We start from the raw sequence: 27,694 nt of genomic DNA, 5'->3' as shown, positions 1-27,694 counted from the left end.
TGTGTCTTATACCCAGAGTGCCTAATTAGCAAAATTCACTAACATTTCAGGTCTTGCACTTAGAAACCATCACTCTTATCGCTCAGTGAAATAGTAAAATCTTCATTGGATGAGTTCTCTACCTGACAAAATTAGTAACTCAATTGTGCAATTGGGGGTGGGGTGGGACTTAGGTTGCATAGGGTTTTTGTTGACAAGGTGGGATGCTGTGAGGATGGATGTTGTCAAACATCCAATAGTCAGGAAGTCATTTTGTATAAATGATTTGGTTTTTTTCCAAAGCTTCTACCCTTTCTCCTGCAAAATTCTGAATTACATTATACTGTTATTCTTTCTTATCCATGGGAGTTTGGTTCCTGGCTACTCTCAATACCAAAATCCAAGGATAGCTAAGCTCCTTACATAAAACAGAATAATATGTATATGAACAATGCATATCAACTCATGTACTACTTTAAATCATCTCTAATTTTACATTTACAATGTAAATGCTACATAAATTGTTCTATTGTTAATTACAGGAAAAGTAGTGTGTAGATGTTCAGCATAGACATCTTTCTGAAACTTTTTGCTTTACTGCTGGCTAAACCCACTAATACAGAACCTATGGATAGAAGGGGCCAATTGTACATGCCACCATCTTCAGGTGGCTAATCTCTTCTGGAATTCAACCTACCAGACCTTCTTTAGGAAATCTATCACTGATCAATGCGGACTTGTCCTCAGTACTCTGGATTTTGATATTTTGGGGTCTAATGTCTGATTGCATTAAAACCATTTATTTCATGCTTCATTTTTCCATTCACAGACACCACTGTGCTAGCTTAGATTCTCTGAGCTTGCTGCCAATGTACAATCACCCATATTTGAGCAAAAATGTTATTTAGGGCAGTAACTGATTAAAAATGGAAGTGAAGGGCTGGGAGTTTGGCCTACTGGTAGAGTGCTTGCCTAACATGCACGAAGACTCATATTCAATTCCTAGGTACCACAGACATAGAAAAAATGGAAGTGAGTCAGTTAAGATGGACAGAAAGATAGGTGTTACTACTGTAGTCACTGCATTAGAACACTGCTTTGCCTTTTAGGATATTTTCATAAATGTCTTTTGAATTGCATTTTGGAATAGCCTCTCTAAAGAAAAGGAAGGGAGGATATTTTTAAACTAGCTCCATCATTTTTTTCCTTTTTTATTGTATTTTATTGTCAGGGTAATGTATGAGGAGATATAGTTACATTCATCAGGTAGTGGGTACATTACGTCTTGAACCTTGATACCCCTTCTCATGTTTGTAGTTCCATCTTTTGATACAATTCCTACCCTTCAGGTAGAGGTGGTACATTAAAGAAAAAGAAAAGGAAGAAAGTCTATGTAATATTCATAACAAATTACTTCACCAGATTTAAAAATTATTATTAAGAGCAACAATCAACCATATACATTTCTAAAAAGAAGTTAAGACACTAAATAGAATTTTTTATTTGGGTTTTATAAGGCAGATCTATGAGAGTGGTATAAAAACATGGCATGAATTTTGATAACAATGTTAGAGATTACAGAGTTTTAGAAAATAAGAGTCACACACTTACAGAGCAAACAATATTTTCCACGCAGGTACAAAATAGACAAAGAAAAAAATCAAGGCAAGAGTTAAGATTATAATTAACAACAGAAAATCAACTGCGATGCAAATTGCATATTATCCTTTAAAAGCTTTTAAAAGGAAAATTTATTGCCCTCTATCTTATTCAACAATGTTTAAGTGGTATTATGACAAAGGACTGAATACCAAAAAAGGATATTCTAGACTTCACATAACACAGAAACTTACATGGAGGAAAAAACTCACTGGAAATAGATAATAGTGGTCTCTAATCTGTTTTCCATAGGGTGTCTTGGGCCCTCTGGGGACAGTTGAGATAGATGTACACTGTCAAGAGCAAAATGGAGGGAGGAAGAACACATGTTGCTCTCCTTGTAGAGTTCATCTCACTGGCCAGCTCTCAGTTCATTGTATACCTGGCTGCCAGGGCACCGGGCGACTGGGATCTATTGAAGCTTTACAGACACTGAGAAACAAGACATTGGGAGACAACTTCCAGTCTCTGTTCATAAAGATATCTGCAAAACTGTACAAAACCTTCAAAGATGATCTCTGAGAGAATATGTCTCTCAAGCTGGCAATTTGGAAGTACCATAATTTGGCCCAGGGAGAATCCATACAATCTGCATTAATTTTGGATGAATGCAGTGGAAATTCATGTAAATTAAAAAAAATACTCTCAGTATGTTAGGCAAAACAACCTGCCCCTTTTTTACTATCATATGGATAGAATCTCTGAAAATTAAGCACGTTATAATTTTCCTATACTCAAAAAAGGTAGAACCCATTTATTCCTGTAAAATTAAATGTTCAAAAGCAAGAAGAGATAGTTTCCATTAAAATCATCACAGTTTCATTTGGAGTTATTCTAAATGTATGGCAGCATTTTCCCTTATACTGACTTAAGAACAAGTGAGAGTTAATATCTGATTCCTTACAACACATCATAAATAAACTTTACCACTGGACTAGGCATGTATACTACATGTAACATTTCTGAGTCATAAATTTACAAAATCATTTCAATATATAATTTTAAATATTAAGATATCAAAAGAGGGACTTTATAGACTGATGCAGCTAAATGTTTCAGTGTTTACAGTATTCCAAATGAAATACTTGTGAATTGCATTTACAGTAATCCTTAAAATATAACATTCATAAATATATTTCATAAATAAATGTCTTTTTCTGGAGAAGCTACATATTTATTATGAAATAGTTTAATAGAAAAAGGCAATTAAAAAGAATATTTTATCATCTTACATAGGTAATTAACATAAAAACTGAAATTATTCTTGAAGCACTTTTATAAATAATTTTTCAAATTTAACTGAAATGTGACTATGAATACCTTAATTCAGGATTTTCAAATTAATTTTAAAAGTAAAATTCTTCATCAACTCAAAGTTTTATGTTTATAACTAGGTAGTTGAACAATGGAGTTCATTAGATACTTTATATATGGCATAGAATAATTATCTCTGAGAAGGATCTGTAAATATAATTTACTCAGACTTTTAAATACCTTAAAAATTAAACAAAAAGCTCAAATGTAGATAATCTGGGCTAAACTCCTAAGAATGTTTTAAAAAATAAATGTTAGTATGAATATATTCATATTTAAAAGTGATTTAAAATACTTTAAATAGAGGATACATATGAAATCTGTACACAAAAGTTATGTAAGCATAATACTGCTCGTGGTTATTTCCTCATAGGAAAAAAGTACTTGATATTCTTTGCATAGATCAACTGGGTATTTTTCCTACATTCTCATAATTTTCTCAGGGGCACTTCTTGGGAAACAATTCTCACATATTCTAATAGCAAAGTTTACTTCTCCTTCTGAGGCCAGCAAAAGTGATTTAAAAGTGATCATGAAAAAAAATGACAAGAAAAATAAACAGAAATAGTAAGGCGATCAAAAGTCAATAGATTTGAAATTTTAGAAAAATTTTTAAACATTTAGGATTATAATGAGTGCAGCCTATTCTAAAACTTCAAAATTATTCCACTTCTTTTGTGGCAATGCAAAGGATATATTCTCATTTAAAATAACACTTGCATCTTTTATACACTGCATTTTCATATTTGCAAATATCAGATTTATCTATAATAGTGATATATATTATTGGCTACTTAAGATCTACGTACAACAGTATGCCTTACTAGTCATTTAAATTTTAGAACTATTTCATTGTATTTTACTATTAAGTGGTTAAAGCATAATTTTAAGATTAAAAGGAGCCAGGCTTGGTGGCTCACGCCTGTAATTCTAGCTACTCAGGAGGCTGATATCTGAGTACCAATGTTCAAAGCCAGCCCAGACCTGAGACTCTTATCTCCAGTTAACCTCTAGAAAATGGGAAGTAGGACTTGGCTCAAGGGTAGGGCAGTAGCCCTGAGCTGCAGAGCTCAGGGACAGCGCCCAGACCAAGCTAAGAAAGTGCTGACGTGTTGTTTTCGCCAGTTCCTATCATCAATGTATTTATCGCTCTCACCCTACTGAATGCCTGCTAATAACTAAGTCTAAATGAAAAGGGGAGAAATATAATCAATATAAAGAAAATGGGTAGCTCCATTAGTAAGTACAAGATATGAAAATTCACCAACAAAGAAACTTGAGGGAATCATGAGTGATTTCCCAGATCATCAATGGAATGATCGATAAGGAGAAATCATTGAATGGGAAAGGTAGATACCACTAAATAAAATCCTTTCACTGGGAAGCTAGACCCAAGTCATTGAGTAACTCCAGAAATGATATAATTTTAGGAAGAGGCATGCATATAATTGTATTTTGTCTGAAACCTTCTATTTTAATAAGGAAAGACCAAAAGGGGAAATGCAATTTACATATGGATTTTAGCACTGAGAAATTCTATGAATAATCGCTATGATTATATGTTTCCATCAGATTCATAATTGACCTCTTATTTTAATATCCTTCATGCTTATTGTAAATTGCTCTCTAATGAATGGTTTTTGTAGCAGGGGATTTTCTCAGGAGGAGAAAAGGAGTTGGCTTCTTTTACAGAGATCTATAAAGTAACATCAGGTCCTTAGCAACTCATAAACATTGCTGTGGTCCTCTCAGCTTTAGTCCTTCCTCTTACAGAGGTTTATGGTCTTCTGTACAGCTCTAGGTCAAACCTGTGTAGCTAAGTGAGGACTTCCCTACCAGAGACAACAGATTTATGTATTGGGATATTTTCCTACATGATTGGATGCACATAACCCACTCTGAATGCTTTCTTTGTTCAAAGAGAAAGCATCTAGACTGGCCTTGTGAATGTAATGTATGGAAATACAGCAGTGCTAAATAGTCTGGCAGTTAAAACCCTAGCTCTGGAAGATGAGTACCTGGGCTCACCCTGCAAGCATGTACTCATGGTATGACCCTGAATGAATTATTTCCTACCCTTCATCTCCTTGTCTGTAAAATGTGGACAATTACCCACTTCATGGGGTTATTGTAAGTATTAAGTAGAATAGATACTTTAAGTAATGTGTTTAAAACCATGCTCTACCCCACCCCCACCCCCAGTTCTACACCATGTATGGTGGTTACTGGTTAAGGATCAATTTAAAGATCAGGTGTTGAATAATTACTTATACGAAAACTGCACAACTAAGAAAAATTGTACAAATCCTAGGATTGGTACTATACTATATTGGACACCAGCTTTGGAAGCTGCAACATATAAGTAATTGACAAAATCTGTCATGAGGGGTGCATTATCAATATGTATTTTATGTCTCTAATGAATTTTAAATATAATTTCATGTCTTTTTAAAAAATTGTTTTTGGTCACACAATCACATGACTTTGTACAAGTAATGGCTTTCTTTCAATCCAGTCTTCTGAGAATAGTAATTTTCCCATGAATTCTTACCAAGATGCTAATGTTATGTGTCCTATCTTAATGGTATGTTTCTAATTCGTAGGGTGGAGAATAATTAAAATCTTAAGTTTCAGGATATGAGTATATTCAGTGAGATACATTAAAAGATCCGAATTCTGGCTTATAAAGTGTTTTTATGATTATGCTACACCTAAGGACTCCGCCACTTGAGCCATGTCCCAGCCCTTTAGTTTATATGTTGAGATAGAGTCTCCCTAACTGCCTGGGTTGAACAGCATCTCCAGATTCTCTTTTCTCTGCATTCTAAGTAGCTGGGATTGCAGGTGTGCACCACCATGCCTGGCCTTACATTGGTATTACTTACTGTAAATACGTTTGCCTGATAATGAAATATAGATAAAAATCACAATACTATTACAATTATGCAAAACAAGAAATACTTAACTTTCAACAATACATTGGTGACCAAAATTTTTGACATTTATGAAAATTAACTTGAATGTATGATCACTATTTCCACTGGTAGTTCATTTGACATGTCTCAAACAAATGTAATTAGACAACACACAACTGAACACAGAGCACAGCATTTTAACAATGGCACGAGTAGAACTTTGTACGATGGCATCAGTGAGCACCATTTAACTTCACATTACTGTGACCTTCTCTGGGGAAAGTTGAGGAAGTGTTCCCCCAATACCTTCTTCTACAAACTGGCTCTTTTCCCAGCCCTTTTTAATTCTTTTAAGCTTCCGGTTGATGCACGGAAGAAGTAAAATAATCTTACCCACAATTACAATGGAGGGCAAAACAAGAGCAAGAACAAAGTTCGGTGGTGTATAAAACCTGTAGTACTCTTCTTCAAAAGCTCGCTTCCACCCATAAATCAAAACATGGAATGTACTTATAAGTAAGGCCACATAGCCCAGTGTAGACTTGGGGCAGAGAGGAAAGGAAAAAGAGAAAAATAACAAGAAGCAAATTATTCAATCTCATAAATAAACCTATGTACATACAATATTTTGATAAAACTACTTTGTCTAAAGTTATGACGCTATTCTTGGTCCTTGCTGAATTAAAAAATTTAGAACATTTTTATCTATTTCTATAGACGTTCATTGACATTATTTGTTTGTACTCCTTATTTTATACTAATAATGATATATTGGGTAGGTTTAATAGTCTTATTATTTTATTTAGGTAATTAAGAAGATGATTTCACAAGACATACTCTCAGTATTATGGAATTGTCACAATGCAACACCTTCAATAATTTATACTACTTCAAAAATTAAATTTGTTTTTGCCAATCCTGGGGCTTGAACTCAGGACCTGAGCACTGTTCTTGGGTTTTCTCAAGGCTAGCGCTCTAGTACTTGAGCCACAGTACCACTTCGGCTTTTTCTGTGTATACAGTACCAAGGAATTGGACCCAGGGCTTCATTCATGCTGGCCAGGCACTCTGCCAGTAGGCCATACTCCCGGTCCAAAAATTAAATAAAAAAACAAAACATTTTCATGTGATTGCAAAATGACAAGAAGATGTTAACAACAAATAATATCATGTTAGGCCTTTTCTATACTTTGGTTAATTTCCTTGGAACATATTTCTACTCATGAAGCTTTTCCTTAAGGATGTTTATATACTTTGTTAATCTCCTCTTCATAAAGATTATTTACAGTTCTACCAGTTATGTATACAAAAGACCTGTATGTATGAACAAATATGCATACATATAGATGTACATACATATGGTATGTTCAATACAGATAATTTTTCTCATGAGCATGCATACATAACACATATACACACATGCATATACTACTAAGAAGAAAATTTCAAAAATCCTATAGTATTAATATATAAGTAACAATTCAAATGTTGACCACACTGAGATTATTAAGATTACTTAATTTTATAGGTTAAGTTTTCAAAAGCCAGCATTTTTCAGTTTCCTAAGTTATTATGTTGAAGATTGCTTACTTGAGAAGTGATTGATGTTACAGAAAATACTACATCATTGTATGATGTAATGTCTACTTTACTAGGAAAATGTCAAGTCTCCAGCAGGCAGAATGTTTGCAGCTACTCATCTAAATCTATAATGATAAGATGCATTTCTCTAATACCTGTTATCATAAGGTCTGCTACTTCTTTTCAGGTGTGATTAAGCTAGCAGTTTGGAAAGCATTCCCCTTCTTGTTTCTTAAAGAAAAAAAATGTATCTAGACAAGGGTATGCCCTTAATTTGAATGAAATTTTTATGTTATTATTTTTTTTGTCAGTTGTGGGACTTGAACTCGGGGACTGGGCATTGTCCCTGAGCTCTTCAGGGCTACCACCCTACCTTGTCAACAACAGCACCACTTTCTTATATAACTGTTTTAAGCCCAAAATAGGTGAAGAATAAAATGGTATCAAATCATATGAAGTTTCATTGCTTGATTTGTTCTATAAACTATTTGGATATCACAGATTTTATGATCAAATAGGTAGAGTCTGAATTTGCATTATAAATTTTAAAAATATGCAAATTTATTTTGTAGACAGAACTGGAGAAAGTGAATGTTTAACTTTTTATAGAACTCAATGGTGTTTTGGGATCCCTTTAAATGTACTTTTACAAATAAGGTTATGACTGATATATTAAATACATATAATAATAAGGCTCATCAAGTTGACTATCATAATCAATTACCTTAGTCCCCTTAGTTTGACAGTGCTTGTGAATGCATGTAACATGTGTATTTAAAAAATAGAAAATTACCTTCTCTCCACTTAAGTTAATAAAGGTTTCCTACCCTCCAGAATGATCAAGATGACTCAAAATATATGAAACAACTTATTTGTGTGGCTAATAATAAATTGATAGTATTAAATTTAAGATTACTCTTGTCTCAGTCTCTTTTCTTTCCTTTTTTTGCCAGTTGTGGGGCTTGAACTCAGAGCCTGAGCACTGTCCTTGAGTTTTCTCAAGGCGAGAGCTCTACAACTTGAGCCACAGCACCACTTCCAGCTTTTTCTAATGTGGCACCGAGGAATCGAACACCAGTCTTGGTGCATGCTAGCTAAGCACTCTACTACTAGGCTAAATTCCCTGGCCTCAGTTTCGTTTTTTAAAATAACCTTTATGCTTAATATTGAAGATAGTGCTATCAAAGTCTTCTTTGACAATGAGTACTAGTCTTTCTCTTACTAAACAGACTTAACTGGCCTAAGCTGACCTGTAAGAATATGTGTTGCTTGAACAAAATGTAACTATTGCCTCAAAGACACTGTTTTTTTTTGTTTGTTTTTGTTTTTTGTTTTTTTGTGGGTCATGGAGCTTGAACTTGGCCTGGGCGCTGTCCTTGAGTTCTTCAGCTCAAGGCTACCACCCTATCCCTGGGCCTGGGCATTGTCCCTGAGCTCTTCAGCTCAGGGCTACTGCCCTGCCTTTGAGCCAAGTCCCACTTCCCATTTCTTGAGGTTATTTGGAGATAAGAGTCTCAGGTCCTTTTGTGCCTGGGCTGACTTTGAACCTTGATCCTCAGATCTCAGCGTCCTGAGTAGCTAGGATTATAGAATTGAGCCACCATGCCTGGCTAAGAAACTTTTTATAAGGAGCATATTTAAAATTCAGTCAGCAATTAAATTCTAAGTTATGCAGTTCCTTAACAAACAAAACCCCACCTACCTGAATAAAACTGAATTCCCTCCAGTTTAAAGCATTGCTCACTGAAGGGATGGAAGTGACTGCCAGAAGGGAAAGTAAGCCAAGGCTCATTATTCCAAAGGAGATATACATTTCAATTCTCCAGACCTCTTCCTCATTCCAAGAGTTTTCAATATTTGCATGAACCTAACAAGAAAACAAATGTGAATTTCATTTTTTTGGTGGGATATTAACCGATTTCATCAGTAAGAACTGGGTTACATATAAACATATTTAAGTTGTATTCATTCAGTTTATCAAACCATTATAGAAAGCAGGTTAGTTTGGTATTGTTCCAAGTATAAGGAAAAGGAAGGAAATGTTAAATAAAAACAGGACTAAGACTTCTCTTTCTGGGTAGCACTGTATTCATGCACTGCATTCATACTTTGTTAAATGGCAACTCCTTTGTACAACTATGTAAGATATAAAGACTTTCTCCTTTGTGTATGCAAGAAGAGGAAATCTCCTTTGCCCAGGAATTCTGGAGTCCAACGCTGGTTTCCTGAACAAAGAGGAAGTTTTGGTAGACTTAGTTCTGAGTTACTTTAATATGTTTAAACTTGGTCAAAGAGTTTAGGTACATTGTGGCCTTAGTTTAACTTACGCTATTGGCCAGGATTTTCTATATTCCTTCTTTCTCTCCTACCTGTATGTTATGTTTGTATTGAATTATCTCTCCCTTTTCCCTCTTCCCTGCAAGAGGGAATATCCTGAGGTAGAAGTTCTGTGGATAATACCTTACAAACTCTAATTGCCTCATTCTGTATGTAGTGTTCTTTGAAGCATCTTTCTCTTACCTTGATAATGCATACATAATCAAGTCAGACTTAATGACTTTATGATCATTTTGATAGGGAATATTTTGTAGAATTGTTTCTTTATTCATGGACAATATGTTAGAGCCTAAGTCAGGACTTGAATTCTTTTTTTTTTTTTTTTTTTGCCTCCTGTGGCTTGAACTCAGGGGCTGGGCTTGTCCTTGGACACATTTTGCTGAAGGCTAGTGCTCTGCCACTTGAGTCACAGTGCCACTTCTGGCTTTTTCTGTGTATGTGATACTGAGGAATCAAAACCAGGGCTTCATGCATGCTAGGCCAGAACCCTACAACTAGGCTACACTCCCAGCCCCAAGAGCTGAATTCTTTCAGTTCAAGTTTTGAGTTAAGCAACTCATCATGGAAAACACATTCTTAACATCATGCTAATGTTGCCTAATTTTAGTTGGCAACACATACACTTATTCAAAAGCTATTTCTTAGCCATTTGTTTCCTGAAGCAATGATGACAATATCCTGAAAGAGCCAAAGAACTCCACTGCTGAAGAAAGGTCCTCTTCTTGTTTGATATCTTCTAGGCAGTCCAGGATAACAGATATACACTGCAACTGGACCGACTTTCCTCCTAATTCATTGGCAGATCCCACAAATATGCTTGTGGGATGTTCACTCTATCTAACCCCTGTCTTAGACAAGAGTCATGTATTCATGAACAACACAGAAACCTCACACAACCCAATGGGGTGGGCAGACAACAGTAAATATGAGGAAAACATAAAATGTGTTATAGAGTAGTAACTACTTGAGAAAAGAAAAAAAAAGAGAAAGAAAACCCCAAGAAGCTCTGAGAGTACTGTAGTATTGTGGCTGCATTAGGTGCATATGGCAGGATTGGAAGTATCCACTGTTGGTCACATTTGAAGGAGGTAAAGAAATTGAATATACATATATAAGAACCTGCATGATTCAGAGACCAGGAGGGGAGATGTGCATCTGTAATCCTGGTTACTCAAGGAGCAGAGATCAGGAGGACTGAAGAGTCTAACCCAAACAAAACGTTAGCAAGACTCCATCTCAGCAGATGTCAGTGATGTGGAGGGGGAGGCATAGATAGGAGGATCACAGTCCAAAACTAGCCAGAGAGATGGGGAGGGGAGGAGGGGACACTAGGACTTATGTAAAAAAAATTATTAAAAGCAGAAAGGGCTAGAACTGTGGTTCATATGGTAGAGCCACCAGCCTAATCCAACTCCCTCCAGCACCAGCCCTGAATCCAGCTCGCTCCCCCTACTCCAAAAACCTTACTGTTTAGTTGAAAGAAATATTTTCAGAGAGAAAATATCCTAAAGGACATGAGTCTGTTGACTTTGTAACACATACTTTTGTTTTGATTGTTGAACTTTACTAAGATGTGATACATACTTCAACTATGCCTATCTTATATATACAAAGGTGTTTACACATTTGTTTTGATGCAATGTCCTTGGCTTTCACTAAGAAATGTTACATCACACATTTACAGTAAAACTCTGTGCTTCCCATCTGTGCAGTGGGAATTAGTGAGATCAATCTCTATTTCATCACCAAGCCCTTCCATGAAGCTCTCTTCGGGATTCTCTGGAGAGCTGGGTGCTAGAAAAGCTTTATTAGAGAAATTAATTTCCTTTCTGCTCTTTTATAATAAAAATTTTAAGTAGCAGTTTTTCCTTCTTCAATTCACAGACAAAAGCAGTATGGACTCAGCTATGCAGCCAGCAGAGTGGCTTATCTTGATTCTCTGTCTCCTTATCTTCCTACTCCATTCTGTTTTCACTGGTTATAATTTTATGTGTGTGTACTGAGAACTTTACTAACAGTTTATAGACCAAAGCAAGCTAAAAAAACTATTAAAATAATTAATGTTATAACATTAACTATGTGAAAACAGGCTGGGAATGTGGCTTAGTGGTAGAGTGCTTGCCTAGCATGCCTGAAGCCCTGGCTTTGATTCCTCAGTACCACATAAACAGAAAAAGCCAGAAGTGGTGTTGTGGCTCAACTGATAGAGCCCTGGCCTTGAGCACAAAAAGGCTCAGGGACAGTGCCTAAGCTCTGAGTTCAAACCTAGGAACTGCAAAAAACAAAACAACATAAAAAGGTGAAAAGTCATAATCATGTTTGTTTTAAAAGGGAAGATCAGGCCGGGAGTTTGGTCTAGTGGTAGAGTGCTTGCCTAGCATGCACGAAGACCTGGGTTCAATTCCTCGGTACCACATACATAGAAAAAAGCCGGAAGTGGTGCTGAAGCTCAAGTGGTAGAGCTCTAGCCTTGAGAAAGTCCAAGGACAGGGTTCATGCCCTGAGCTCAAGCCCAGAACTGGCAAAAAAAAGGGGGGGGACGGGAGCTTGGCCTAGTGGTAGAGTGCTTGCCTAGCATGCACGAAGACCCGGGTTCGATTCCTTGGTACCACATACATAGGAAAAAAAAAGCTGGAAGTGGTGCTGAGGTTCAAGTGGTAGAGCTCTAGCCTTGAGAAAGTCCAAGGACAGTGCTCAGGCCCTGAGCTCAAGCCCAGGACTGGCAAAAAAAAAAAAAAAAAAAGGGAAGATCTCCAAGCAATTCTTAACTTCTCTACTTGTATTCTGCAAAGAAGGGGATGGTTGCTGCTTTTACCCTAACTTATTTTGAATTAGCCATATTATTACACAAAAGAGTATTTAAGTGATCATTCTTTCCCTTCCCTGATTATACCAAAGAAACTTTCCATTCTGAGACATTCTTACAACTATTTACACTTCATAGCTTACAATTCACATTAATAAAACATTTCACTAGAGGTAGAAAATTAACAAGCACATTCAGTACCTGCTGATAAGCCATGTTGAGAAACAAGTATCTTTCTGACCTTCTCATGGGTAAGCAGAGGCTGTAGGCAACATGGACAACAGTGAAGAAAAAGCTCAGTAATCCTAGCTGTTTCCTGCACTGTAACCAGGTCTCTAGCCAAGGCGGGAATCTTCGATACTTGGTGCCATAATACAGCTGATAGGCAGCTGCTAGGAGACCTGCTAGGTATACCAGGGACAGCAAAGTAATGGCAACGATAGGCAAAGTTTTGTTCACAATCTCAATAGGAATCTTGTAGAAGTCACTCTGCTGGTTCCTTGCATAGGGATGTATCACATCTCTGACAAAGGAATAAAGAAAGAAAAATGTGGCCAAGCTTATGGCTACCACCACTGGCCCTCTCCAGAGGGTAAATAGTCGCAGAGGCAAATTTTCAATTTCCCTGGCTGCTGACAGCGTTCCCAAGTCAACGGGAATGAAATTCAGCTGGCGAGCAAGTTCAATAACCTGTTGACGGGCTTGGAGATTGTTGCTGCATATATAAACCTGAAGGAAAAACAAAGAAGGCTCATCATTACTATTGTTGTGTGTAAGCATGGCATTGAGCACTTTCCCACAGAATTACAGTGCATCAGTTGTATTCACTTGAGTGGATATGCGGGATGAAGAGACAAAGCATGAACGCACAAATCTGTCTTTTCAAAATGACGCAATTATTCTATCACCATGTTTAATTTTAAATCATGAGCACATAAAGACTTTTAAGGTGAATTATCTGCTTACTTCTAGAAGTTCTCACATCAGAATCATTGCTTCATTCTCAAGCTGAAGTAAAATTTGCTTCCAAAGACTTGTATGTAAAAGCAAATCTAAGAAATCCAGTGTTAACGACTGGAGGCAGTGACTCCTCAACTATAACAAAAACCATCTATGAAGGAGGCAAGGATTAGGAGGATTGTGGGTTAAGGCCAACCTGAGCAAAAAGTAAGTAAGTCCCCTATCTCAACATTAAAAACATTTTGGTCCATTTCTGTTATTGTAGCTAATAGGAGTATCATAGTCCAAGCCCGCCCAGCCCCACCCCCCCAAAAAAGTGAAACTCTGTTAAGAGAAGTAATTAATGGGTTTGGAGTGTGGCCTAGGGGGAGAGTGCTTGATTCGCATGAATGAGGGAGTGAGTTGAAACCCCAGTGTTGCTTCCCCTTTGCTCCCCAAATCCAGTCTGCTTCCATTTGCCACATATGAAAATTATTGCTTCAACCAAACTGTGCTATTTTATATTCTGTGGATATTTTAGTAGTAAAATAAAAAAAAGTTCTAAAGCATTCTTCTTAAAAAATGATATGAAATAGCATTTTATTCAGAAATGGAATAATGTGTTACCAAGTAGCTAGAGGAAACGAAGAGAATGAAAGAGGTAAGGAGGGGGAAAAGGAGGGGAAAGAAGTACACCAAGGACCTGTTATTTTTGTGTGTGTTTCTTTTAATGTGGCTGTAATGAGGTTTGGAGTTACGATATTGTTCTTATTAGGCACATGCTCTACTATTTGAGCCATGTTCATTGCACTTGTAAATTTTTTTTTCAAATAGGGTTTCTGTTTTGTTAACTTTGTGCCTGGGTTGGTTTTAACTATAACTTTCCTAATCTCTACTGAGTGGCTAACATTACAGGTGTGAGATACTCACCCAGTCATGGTTTTTGTTTTTGAGGAAGCTAAGAGAGTAAATGCTCTGTGACACACTGTTCATCAACCTTGCCTTTTCTTTAAATGGTTATGACAGAAAAGCCCATTATTTAATCTGCTTTCCATGTCAGTTTGAGAATGACAAGGTACTCTTACAAAGTAAATATTATCTTCATATAGACAGTTTTGAAATAATCATTGGAGAGTGTCAGAATTTGGTTTTTAAACATCCAATATTTGATCACTCTACCAAACACCATATAAACAGTAAGTTGTTGAATACTTACCTGGCGGCTGGCATCCTTAGGTCCTAATTGAAGTGCCCAAGCTGAGATTACATTAAAGCCTTTGACAATCAAGGAATCTGGAAATAGTGAAGCCAGGTATTCAGCATTGGATTCTGGGTGTTGGTTTATCCTCATGTTATTGCTCACATCAATCAGGATTTTACCCACAAGCAGGTGTCTCAGGTCCCACAGAGAGGTGTAATGTTCTCTGTGTATAGCAACAAATATTATATTTGTTTTTGTCAGAGCATCTTCATGGTGGGTGACGTCTACCACGTGAGGAAAAAATTCAGAGGCAAACTTGGGATTTCTACTTCCTATGACCACGTGATAGCCACATCTGATAAGCCGAATGGTCAGAGACTTGGCAAAATCTCCACTTCCAATTACACCCACAGTCACTTTCCTTGCATCTTTGATTCCATTTATGCCATTAGGCAAAAAAGTTTCACTCAGACTTTTCGGGCTTCCCATCATAGAGATTGATTCCATGATACAGGCTCTCCCACAATCACCAGGAATGTCCTACAAGAGATAATAAGATGGTCACCAATTGCCTTGTGGCAAACACCAACGCATTTCTAGGTACAGTGATCTTGTCTTATGTCTCTACGGGTAAAATAGTGTGACATGCACTACAACATGAAAACCAGCAAGGCACAATTTGTAGTCTAGAGAAAAGCTGACTGTCACAAGGTGATCTGCTAAAATGGGCCTTCATGTGTTCACAAATCACCCAGAAATCTTGTTAAAATGTAGACATGGACTGAGTGAGTGGAAAGGAGGCCAATGTTGTATATTTCTAATGAAGCTGATGCCAATGTGGCTGGATTGTAGACCCTCCTTCATATTGCAAAATATTGGAATACAAAAGGAAAGAGGTTTCACACAGAACTTTAAAAACAAAACCAAAAAAACCCCACCATTCTAACAAACATGATATCCAGCAGCTCAGCAAAATAGACAGCACAGCAGAAATACCATTAGAGGAAAAGAAAAGGGTCTCAGTACTAAGTGATTGCTCACAAGAAAACAGGAAAACCATAAAGCAAACAACTAACCATGTACCCCCAAATTGTCTGGAATCATTTGAGATGAAGTTAATAAAAAAAAACCCTGTTCATTTGAATAGCCAGTAACGTTTTCATGAAATGGGAGTATAGTAAATCAGCCAATTAAAAGAATAAAAAAAACTGGCACTTAAATACCATTTTAAAGGGATAAGCATCAAAATAAAACAAAGGATTGATTAAATTCCATTGCAGTTTATCATTCACCCTATGTCCTATCACTTACCTTTAAGAAAGGGGCTTAGTAATATGTTTATGGTTTTAACTTACACAACGCTTACAAAACCTTGGTTTTCCCCTCACATTAATTGGTTACAAAGACTATGCCACAGTTATTCTTCCTGCAAAACAGTCAAGCTATTTTTTAGTTAAGTGACTAACATCTCACTCTTGAGCATTAACTTGCTCAAGAATGCAAATCAGATAGGCATGAATCAGTGTCCCTGTTGGTTCTTATGAAAAATAATATATCACCCTATCCCTATGGTACAGCGATTTTCATGCTAGCAAATGAGGTGGATTACTTCTTGAGAGAATTGAGTGACTATTACATGCACAGAAAATATATTTAAGAAACCACTTTGTTCAGTTTTTAACTGAAACTTGATATGACTGAATTTAGGAAATTCCAACCTTGATCCTAGAAACAGATACATCCAATAACTACAAATACATCAATAAATTGAACTGTAGAAAGACAATACTATCAGTAATGTTACCTGATACTTAATAGAGCCTATACTACCTCAAGCTCATCCTTACGTACGCCAAACAGTTGCCAAATCCACACAATCACACGATGAAGTAAGTGCTTTTACCATGTTCAATGTGCAGAAATACTGAGATGATCAGAAGAGAATTAATTTGTCCCCAGTGAAAAGGAAGTAGAGGATCTAGGATTAGAACCCTGGAAGTCCACCTAAGGCATGTGTCATTGAGTGGATGTTAGTAAGAAAAAGTGCTTTTTGGGTTACAGGGGTGGGGGGGGAGCTGTGGGAAACAAGGTGGGAAAAGGTGAAAGTTACAGTTATCCTCATTTTAGTATATGAGTCCTCCTGTGACCATCTCATTGGCTTCTTAGTGATCTTAGTGTCTAACCTAGGAGAGAACCCACTGATATTTTTAATACCTGTTGCATATTTCCTTTCTGACTTTTCAGTATAGAAAGAGTGGTAATTATTTGCCTTCCACTGGAGGAGTCCTCAGTATCCAGAGAATTGGGGAGGGGTGGTATTAGAAAAACTGAGGGAGTCCAAATCTGTCAACATCTTTCTGGAGATACTATTAGCAATTTGGAGAATCAAGTGTGATTAAAGGAACCAGAAGTTAGGAAATAAGTATTTATTTCATTCAAAAATTAAGGATGAAAGCTGGGCACCGGTGGCTCATGCCTGTAATCCTAGTTACTCAGGAAGGCACAAAAATCCGTGAGGCTCGTATCTCCAACTAATCACCAGAAAACCGGAAGTGTGCTGTGGCTCAAGTGGTAGAGCAGTAGCCTTGAGCTGAAGAGGTCACTGACAGAACCCAGGACCAGAGTTCAAGCCCCATAAAAAAATAAGAATGAAGTGACAATTTACCTTCCTTTACTCATATACACCATCTATGCCTGAAGGAGGGTACCATATTTACCTACAGTCTCAGTCCTGAATCATATATATATATATATAATTATATACATATATATATACAACCTTTATATCTGAAATAACATTTAAGATATATGAATTAAAACATCTTTAAACCCAATTATCATGACAATAGGCTTTAACAAACTAAAAACAAAACAAAAACCCATCAATATCTATATACTTTACAAAGCATATTTAAACTCCTTTAAATCAGAATGTGAACAGGTAAAAATGCACTAGGACATAATATATATTATACATAAGAATGGATGTAACATGTTTGGGCCTTCTTCATATGGTATTCCTAATGACAAGTTCTAACTGGACCCTTTAATAATAGGTCTGTAACAAGAATGGAAATTGTACTAATAAATGAGATTCATGAGAGTGTTAAGGAATACAAATCTGAAAGGGGGGAGGGGGAAAGAGAGAGGACAAAGAGAAAGAGTGGGAGGAAAAAGAAAAGGAAGAGGAAAGAGCTGGAGAGACAAAGACAAAGGAAGGGAGAGAGAGATAAATCTATAGTGGATCTGAGAAGTGGACAGCTTATTGCTGAAGCATAGACTATAGGTTTTTGTGCTATTTACAGTATATAGAGGGTTTTCAGAATAATATTCCAAATTTTAATCCTCAAATGTCTGTAGAATATATAATTATTTTAAAGATAAGGCAACAGAGGCTCAAAAAACATCATCAATTTACCCATGATAGTGCCATTGGTAGTGACAGCAAAGATTCATATACAAGTCTTATAACCTTCAAGGATCCTCAGACTGCAGTGCCAACATTACTAGGGACACCTTAAAACTGTTTAGCATCTCTTACAAAGAGATGCTAACCTATGACTCTAAGTTTAGGCTACTTGTAGATAAATCCAATGCTTATATGCTTGGGAATTTTAGCTATAAAATACAAAATAGGATTGGAATACTTATTTTTTGATATAAACAGATTTTATGAATTTAGTAATACTTCAAAACAAAACATGACTGGTTGTTGTATAACTTTTGTGTGTGTGGCCAGTCTCAGGGTTAGAACACAGGGTCTAAGGTCTGTCCTTGAGCTTCTTTAGTGCTCACTACTTGAGCCACAGTTCCACTTCCAGCCTTTTAGGTAGCTTAGTAGACATAAGTGCCTCAAGGACTTTCCTGACTAATTAATAACCAAAAAGATGAAAGTGGAGCTATAGCCTTGAGCAAAAAAGCTCAACCCAGACCCTGAGTTCAAGTCCCATGGCTAACACACACACACACACACAACACACAACACACACCACACACACAGGGAGACTAACATCATCATTTAAGAAAAAAATACATGAAAAACTTTAGTACATTTCCATTGACAAAGAATGAAACGAGCATAATCCCAACACATATCTACTCTGCTATTGCTAATTATTATGAATTATTTATGGTCTATGTGCTTTGTTTATTAGAGATAAAGGGCAAAGGAAGACATGGTGCTTACACCCAAAAAATTTCAGGGAAAGTCAGGATGTATCTGCAGTGAAACTCAAAAGGGGAATAATAATAATAATAATAATAATAATAATAATAATAATAATAATCGACAACCACTTATTGGCAGTGGAGCTATAGTTCAAAATGGTAGACTGCTAGTCTTGAGCAAAAGAGCTCAGGAATAGTGCCCAGGCCCTGAGTTCCATGAGTGACAAAATAATCAATATATAATAAGAATTAGATTCAGTAGTACTCACTGGACATGGGTGAAAATAAACTATACTTCTTCTGGTTGGGAACAGGAGGGAAAAACTGGGAGAATGAAGGAAAGGGTGATGATGTCCAAAAAGAACTGTATTCATTACCTGACTTTTGAAACAGTAATCTATCGTATATCCCTTTTCCAATAACAATATACAGTAACAAAAAGCTTAGATGGTATGGTCAAAGCATGCTCTAGAAAATCAGAGAATATTTCATGGTGTTTCTTTTTCCTCTGCAAGTCTTATTCTCTCTCTCTCTCTCTCTCTCTCTCTCTCTCTCTCTCTCTCTCTCTCTCTCTCTCTCTCTCCCTTCCTCCCTTCCTCCCTCCCTCCCTCCCCTTTCTTCTCTGTCTCTTGTCTTTGTCTCTCTCTCTCTCTCTCTCTCCTCCTTCTCTCTCTCCCTCTCCTCTCTCTTTCTCTCTCTCTCTCTCTCTCTCACTCTCTCTCTTTCCTCCTTCTCTCTCTCCCTCCCCCCCTCTCTCCTCCTCTTCTCTCCCTCTTCCTCTTCTCTTTCCTTTCTTCTTCTGTATGGATATGTGTTGTGTGTATCTGGGTGTGTGTGTGAATGAATAAATTTGTATTTCCAAAGTAATGTCTATTTCACACAGAATTTCCACAGAGCACTATGAATGCATTTCAATTTAAAACAAGACAGGCCTTTAAGTAAATCTAGCCTTCTGTGGCCATGCTGTTACCTGAGGAGCAATTTAAAAATATATGGCAAGAATAGGGAGTTTTTGATGAAATTCAAGTTGGGAAATTATCTTCAAGTCTTTCCTACTTTGGGGATATACCTTTCCTACTTTTAGAAATGAAATGGGATGGCAACTATATAGTTCCTTTTCCTACTTTTTATTTAACTTTATTTAAAAGGCAATGAAAAGTTCCAAAGGCTTCTGTTTACATTAGGAGGCTCTCTAAGCAAAAAGTGGTTCTTCACTTGTTGGTAAGAAAACTTTTCCTAAGAGTGAGAGTGAAGACTCTAAAAACTAACCCCTGTGACTGAGGTATCTGCTTAATAATCATAAAGGAGGGGGCTCATTCTTGATATGAAGTATCGGATATCACAGCCAAGTTTTCTGTAACTAGATGGTGAGATTTTATTATTACATCCTGTGGGTTGCAACAAGATAACCTCTAATTCTCTTGGTAGTTAAATACACAAGTAAACCCAACCATTTATCTATAGCAATCACAGGGGTTTCAGTAGAAGGAAAGTGTGGTTTTCTTTTGTTTTTAGGGTTTTACATTGCAAGTTCTCAAGTCCTTTTAGAAAACTCAAAAGGCAAAGCTACAATTAATTCTGCTTGAAATAGGAAGGCAATTTCCTAAGGCAGTGTTTATCCCTGAGGTCCCTGAACTAGCAGCATCCCCACCAATGGGGAACTGGTTAGAAATGTGGGTTCCATCCTTTAGACAGAAACCCCAGGGGTGGAACTCAGCAGTTGTGTCTCATGGAGCCCTCGAGGTAATTATGATGCTTGTAAAAATTTCAGAACCTGAATAGTTTAGTCTCCATTTGCTGTTTGTGTGTATATTAAAATAAGATTATTAAATATGTAAATTAAATATTTTAATCAAAGTGTTAAATTTCCTTCAGCTGACATTTATGTAATTTGCAAATCATTTTCCCCAAATTATCAGTGAAATGATCATTTTTATTAAAACTGCATAGAATTCTATTTATAAACTATTGTAATTGCAAATAGCTTATTAATACATAAGTCATGGATTTGTGTGTTTTGTGTTCATATTTTGAGACCAACTAAAGAATTTTTAGAAAATGTAGTAACATTACAGTTACACTTGACTAATTCAAACTTTCCAGGATTCATGATAACCAGAATGTTAATAAAACAAATAAAAAATAAGCATTTTCAAAGGTATTTCTTAGGTTTATGTGTATTCAGTAAGTAGCTTTATGTGGGTGCAAATCCATCGTATTTCTAAGTTTCAAATCACCAAAACAAAATTTTCTGTCCACCACATTGCAATTATAAGAATAGGAAGTGATCCAATTCATGTCAGAATGATTTCAACCAAAAAACCCCTTTAAATCTAGGTTACTTCAGAAATTAAATTAATATTTCCCCCCAAAGACATCAACTAATAAAATTTTAAATTCCACCCAACAAATTAAAACATCTCCCCAAGGCTTCCTCATCTATGCCCTTTGATGGATAGAGCTGAAGAGAATGTCATATACTTCCGCCAAAGACACACAAGTAACCTATTATCTCAAGCAGAATCTTGTATCTTTTGTATACTTGGGTTCATCATAATTGTGATATATCTAAAATAAAGTGGGTCATAGTGCATCACAGCTGGCTAACACAACGTCCCCCCCACACAGTACTTTGAGATGAAGATCCCTATTATTACTAGGAAAATACAGGATTTTCTGTGTTGCAGTGATTCACTTATAAATACACAATTCAGCATTATAGTTTCCCTGAAAGCCAATTTCCCTAATTTCAATGCCTTACTGTGTAATAAGCAATGCATGTCTGTGGTTAAAATGGCACTAATAGCTGGCTGCCAGTAGCACACACTTGCAAATCAGAAGACTGACTTCAAAACCAGTCAGGGAAGAAAAGTGTGAGACTCCATCTCCAAATAGTAAGTATAAATGTTGGGTGGAATTTGTGGCTTAAATGATAAAACATCAGCAAGTAAGCCAACCAATGGGCATGAGTCACTAAATTCAACCCCTACCTAGTACAGGCACATACTGGCCTGCGACACACACACACACACACACACACACACACACACACACACACACACACACACACACAAAATGGAACCCTGAACCAGAGAGAGATATAAGCTTTGGGTATCTGTAGTGATCAACATCCATTTAGGAATCAGTCTACCACCACAATCCATCTATCCGTCCCTCCATTGTAAGCTCTCACATACCAAACCTCTTCCTGAGAACTATCGACTTGACATTCAGCTGATGCTCCAATGACACAGAACAGGACTTCCTGATGATCTTAGTAAGACGATGAAATTATGAATGTTGAGGCATTCGCAGCAACTGAAACATTTACACATAAAATTTACCCATTTTGAAACTATAACACAAATAAATAGGCAGACTAATAACTTTCAGTAAATGTCATAGAGTTCTCATCAACATTTGGTGTATTACTCATTTTTTACTGGCCTGGGGTAATCTCTTTAAAAAACAAACAAACCCTATTTCCATCTGCTTTCTGAAAACCCTGCTGGGGAGTACACACGGCCAGAGTTTAGCTGCCTTGGCTTTCTGCTCTGGGTGGAAAGCACAGCTTCTTTTCATAATGGTCTCAAATAAGTTATAGAAGCAGAAGTTCTCAACTTTAACTGGACACTGGGCAATACTGTCACTGTTCCTCTATCTTTTTATTAAAAAAATAAGTTGGAAGATATAGTATAGATGTTGAATTTTTTTTTTTTTGCCAGTCCTGGGCTTAAGCTCAGGGCCTGAGCACTGTCCTTTGATTTTCTCAAGGCTAGAACTCTACCACATGAGCCTCAGCACCATTTCCGGCTTTTTTCTATGTATGTGGTACCGAGGAATTGAATCTGGGTCTTTGTACATGCTAGGCAAGCACTCTACCACTAGGCCAAACTCCCAGCCAGATGTTGGAATTTTTAAAAAGATCTCCAGGTGCGGTGAACATACCTCCAAGGTGGACAACAACTTTACTAAAACATGAAGGATTCAACCTAATAACCTTTTTTTTTTCATTTAGAGAAATCAGATCTGACCTTCAGATTCTCACTGATGCCCATTTGTTTGACATTGCTGTCTGTAATAATGAAAACAGCACCACTTGCCAGAGCATACAGTTGCTCTTGAACAAAGGACACTGAAGATGATGGGATAGTCCTGGCTCCTTTCCAAGCTCAAGCAGTATCCCAAGAGTCACTATCTTGCAGTTTCCTCTCTTCACTTTCTGGGAAGGGCAATACCAACCCTGATGTCTTTTGTCATCTCATCCCACAACACACATTGTTCCTGTTGTTGCATAATATTCAAAATTCAGAGTGTTCTGAAGACAGCATCTTTTCTGTCTCTCCTACAAGGGGCTCTTCATCACTTTCTGCAGCTATCACACATCCAGGCCTGGGCAGACCATACTTAGTAACTAGACTGAATCAAACTAGAATAGAAAACGTCAATGCAATGCAAATATGATTCCTGGTAGTTCTTGTTCAAATATACAGTCACAGTTCTTCTAAGTGTGGGGTGACACTGAACTCTGTATTTCTCACAAGCTCCTAGGTGATGCTTATTCTGCTGCTCCGTGAGCCACACTTTGACTAACAGAATACCAGTCTTTTTTTTTATGGTATTTACAGGTGGTCTAGATTACCTGTAAAACTGTTATTTATAGAAAGTTTTTGTCTTTGTGACATTGAGGTGATAGGAGGGTTCTAAAATCCTCTTGATTTTCTTTCTTGGAATCTCATTTCCTTTTGCTAAATAAAAAGAAACAGGTTTACTTGCATCCTTTTGCTTTTAAGCCTTATTGCTACATAGTAAGGGTATGCTACCATCTTATATTTAAACTTCAACTATAAGATAACGATTTCAAAGTCACACTGAATTTTTTGAATAGGTGTTTGACTTGTAACCATTTAATACTTGAGAGCATATTATCAAGGTAAAATAATTAAATTACACTCAGGTCCACAATATCTTAATTTTTTGTTGTTGTTGTTTGTTGCTTAGAAGGACTCCTTGACATTCCTCTAACTGAATGGTAGATGGCTGCTAATTCTGAAAAAGAACCTAATATATTTTTACTGCCTCTCTCTCTATATATGTAGATGTATGCATATATATTATCTTTCCTAGAAGTACCTAGGACAGTAATTATTATATATTAGTAACTCTAAAAGAGCTGTTCTCACAGGCTTAATGATACAAACTGGTGATTTGGCTAGATTATCAAGAAGCTGTAACTCTCTGGGGTCATGAGGTAAGGCAGATACATTCTTTGTAAGCCCACATCTGAACCTTCCTTCTGAGGCTCCTTGAATCTCATAATCTTCTCCTCAACCTCATTGTTGTCATCTACTGACTTTAAGCTTATTCTTATCTCTAGAGACTCTGTCCCCTGGTACACACAATCATCTTTGTGCCCCCCCCCAAACAGCTGTCATCTCTCTCCAAGACTTCATCATTTAGGGGACGGATCATTCAATCTCAGGGTCTCTTGTTTCCTCAACTCATCAAAGCACTAGCTGCTAGTCTTCCAATAATCTTAGTTTAATCAGAAACTAAATCTGATCTATGTATCTCACACTCCCCATCAACCTGCTTGTAGTTTCTCTTTGAACCTAACCAATATTTCATAGTCATTCCCTTCAAAAGATTCATCACTCTGACTTTGTATCATATCCCCTGGCAAGCACTCTAGTCCAGAAAGAATCCAGTCATCCATTATCTTCCCACACCCAAGTTTGGAAATCATTAATGAAAAATTGAGAAAACCTAGCCCATTGGTTCATCTGAAATTCACAATCACCAATTTCACCCATTAAAGCCCTATCAACTATCCTGAAGACTGGCCCTTTTTACTCCCAAGGAATGATAGTAATGTCCTTTTTAGTAGATGTCACAAATTTAACAGGTTCAAAACAGACTATTTTTTGACCCAAGACCTTCTTCCATTCATTCAGCATTTCTTCATCTCAGTATACCATTCCCTACCCACTGCTCAAGTCAGAAATCTGGGAGCTGTTTTCCCAGGGTTGGGAAACATCTGACACGTGAGCTATATAAGGCTTGAAATTCAATAAATTGGGGGACATTTGAGGTAGCAACAGAAATATAGATATCAGTAGATATTGCATACCAAATGGCCCCTGCATTCCCAACGTGCCCCACTCCCACTAGTCCTGGATTTTCCTCACTCTTGACATTTTAAATTATTGGTCTTCAACTCTTTCTTAACCTTTCCAGGTTGATGCCACCTAGCCCAAGTGCCAATCATTTCTCACCTGAACTCAGCATTCTTTGTTGTTATTGTTTGTGGTGGGTCTCACTATGTTTCCTATGATTTCTGGCTCCAGTGGTCATCTTACCTTATCCTCCCAAGAAACTGGGATTATAAGCATACCACAAACCTGGTTTGCAAATATCTGAAGAAACCCTTTTAATTATTTGATATAATTGCTCTCTTCCCCCACAGGCCAATGATAAGCTCCCTGAGGGCAGACCCATGGTTTTCTTGTCTGTGACTGACTCCATAGTGTCTGGCACAAGTCATCAAGCATGCAATGCATATTTGTTATTTTTTCCCCTTTACCCACATTTTTATTAGCTTCAATTAGTATACAAGAAAGTTCCATTATGATGTGTCTACATAAGCATGAGATGTACCTGGATCAAACTCAGCCCCTCCAGGATTCCTTCATCTCTGAATTCTTTCTTTCATTATAATCTTCGTTATGCATAAAAAAACATCAGGGTCAGAAAAGATGTAATGGGGCTCTAGGTGAGATCTCACGATTGGTGTTGAAGATCTATGGGCCCAAAGGGATTAAGTGTCAATGTTTTTCTTGGGTCAATGTCTAAGTTAGCTCAGTACCATAGTTACTGGCTGAGCAGGGAAGCAGGGAGTAAATGCATCTCCTCATATTCTGCCGGTTTTTTGTTGTTGTTGGTTTTTCTTTTTGTTGTTGTTGTTTTTGGCCAGTCCTGGAGCTTGAACTCAGGGCCTAAGCATTGTCCTTGGGCATTTTCCTCAAAGCTAGCGCTCTGCCACTCGAGCCACAGCACCACTTCCAGCTTTTCTATGTCTGTGGTGCCAAGGAATCAAACCAGGACCTTCGTGCATGCTAGGTAAACACTCCACCACTAGGCCAAACTCCGGGCTCTGTCTTTTATCACACCAATAGGTAGAATGTCCTATCTTTCTATCCATCTGTTGCCTGTAGTAGTTTTTTTTTCAGTACTGAAATTCTATTATGCTTATTCACTTTAAGTACACTTTCCATGGTACCAGGATAATAAAAGGTGACCTGGATATAAAGCCTCCACAATTCCACCGTGCACAATTAGCGGCATTTATCATTAATGATGCACCACCCCAAACAGACTGACTAGCTGCAGAATTTGCAGCCTTCCCTAGAGCAGCCCTTGGACAGTGGACTTGCTCTTTCCTTTAAACTTTCAGAGGGGGAGAGTGAATGAAAATGAATTGTAGTTTGAGACCGAAAATAAGGAAATAGCCCAACAGAATAAATAATTAAAGGGTGTGTGTGTGTGTGGGTGGGAACTAAAAAGGTTCCAGGCCATGAGGCCGTTAACCCAACTACAATCTAGGTCAGAAGGGCAAGAGGTGGAAGCAGGAGTCAGAATTTTATTTCTCTTCAAATAATTAGCAACAATTAACCGCGGCCTGTAATAAGTTTTCCAAAAAAAAAACCCCAAAAACTATCTGTCAGAGGAATAAAAACTGACATCGATCTTTCTCCACAGGGTGGTGGGGGAGATCATAAATTGAAATCTCTGGGTTTTATTATTTTTTTTAATCTCTCTGCTCTATTTTTAAGAGCAAGATTTTTTTTTTTAGGGCATAATTTTCAACAAGTTTTGGCTGGGACTGACTACAGAGCTCAAAGATAATTTAGGACACTCTAAGAAGAGGTCAATTACTTGCTAACACAAACATGGCCCAAACACACCAGTTCTTCTGGGGTAATAAACAAAACGCCTCCGGGAATACTTGACCTGTTCGCAGTGCAGCCCCGCATCCACCCTGGGTGGCAGGCAGGCAGGCAGACAGACCATCCGCGGCGTGGAAGTTACCTGTCCGTCCTCCGCCGGCCCGGGGACACTCTCCGTGGGGCAGCGTCTCCCCTGGCCTCCGTTCTCCCGGGCCCAGCCGCAGGACTTCTCGGGAGCTCCGGGGAGATCCAGAGGTGGGGGACACCTTTCTGCACCTCTCCTACTCCCCACCCGGCTCTCAGACACCCCGCTAGGTTGGGGTGGCCGCCCCGGGATGGCGCGGAAATCCGGGGAGGATGGAAGGTGCGGACGGCACCTGGACCCCCACCTCGGCCATCACCTTCACCACCTCCTCTCCGGTCCTTCCCCAATCCGCTCACCTCCTCCGCGCCGGCCCCGGGTGAGCCGAGGCAGCTCCCGGGCTGCGACGAAGACTTTCCCGGGGGCCGGGCCGGGCCGGGCCGGGCTCCAGGGCCTGAGGACGACACCTCTGGCTGGCGGCTGCGGGGTGGCTATCGCGCGGCCGGCCGTCGCGCTCCGGCGGCTTCCCCGCCTCCAGGAGCCGGATCGCGTAGCGCGTTGGCGTTGGGGGGGGGGGGGTGGTAAGGGGAGGAGGGCGGGGAAGGAGAGGTGGGGGAAGAGGGGGCGGGGAGGGAGGGCTGGCGGTGCCCGCGCCGCGCCGCTAGGGGCCGCGCACCCGGGGAGGAGGAGGGGGATGCGGGTCGCGGAGAGGGGCGGGGGGCCACCGCGTGGGGACTGCGCGCGGACGAAGGCGCTGGCTGGCCGGGC

The 27,694-nt window shown here is 38.2% G+C and overlaps 1 protein-coding gene across 4 annotated transcripts; it reads right to left on the bottom strand.

The window, feature by feature from the left end:
- Positions 1–1,478: 1,478 nt before the first annotated feature.
- On the bottom strand, positions 1,479–27,367 carry Steap2 (STEAP2 metalloreductase). 4 transcript variants are annotated; one of them, XM_090333060.1, is made up of 7 exons: positions 27,286–27,351; positions 23,541–23,646; positions 22,096–22,216; positions 14,747–15,271; positions 12,793–13,320; positions 9,151–9,315; positions 1,479–2,070 (listed from the first exon to the last, which is right to left on the bottom strand). In XM_090333060.1, the coding sequence occupies exons 4-7, from the start codon at positions 15,236–15,238 to the stop codon at positions 2,062–2,064; spliced, it is 1,194 nt and encodes a 397-aa protein (XP_090189186.1). In that variant the 5' UTR covers positions 15,239–15,271; positions 22,096–22,216; positions 23,541–23,646; positions 27,286–27,351; the 3' UTR covers positions 1,479–2,061. The 4 variants fall into 4 exon arrangements, with proteins under 4 accessions (XP_090189186.1, XP_090189183.1, XP_090189184.1 ...); XM_090333057.1 differs by lacking the exon at positions 1,479–2,070 and adding an exon at positions 3,048–6,408; XM_090333058.1 differs by lacking the exons at positions 1,479–2,070; positions 23,541–23,646 and adding an exon at positions 3,048–6,408 and having other exon boundaries at positions 27,286–27,367.
- Between the last annotated feature and the right edge of the window lie 327 nt (positions 27,368–27,694).

Source organism: Megascapheus bottae, chromosome 5, assembly GCF_031878675.1.
Source record: "Megascapheus bottae isolate mThoBot1 chromosome 5, mThoBot2.hap1, whole genome shotgun sequence".
In the NCBI taxonomy this organism is placed as follows: Eukaryota; Metazoa; Chordata; class Mammalia; order Rodentia; family Geomyidae; genus Megascapheus; species Megascapheus bottae.
The sequence above is the reverse complement of the archived record's forward strand: the minus strand, read 5'-3'. Positions and strand labels throughout refer to the sequence as shown.

Excerpts from the sequence above, each read along its gene's own strand:
- Steap2 (XM_090333058.1), bottom strand. The coding sequence starts at position 15,238 with ATGGAATCAATCTCTATGATGGGAAGCCCGAAAAGTCTGAGTGAAACT. Across the intron at positions 13,321-14,746 it reads CTAAGGATGCCAGCCGCCAG|GTTTATATATGCAGCAACAA; the intron begins GTAAGTATTCAA and ends TTTTTCCTTCAG. Across the intron at positions 9,316-12,792 it reads TCAACATGGCTTATCAGCAG|GTTCATGCAAATATTGAAAA; the intron begins GTACTGAATGTG and ends TTTTCTTGTTAG.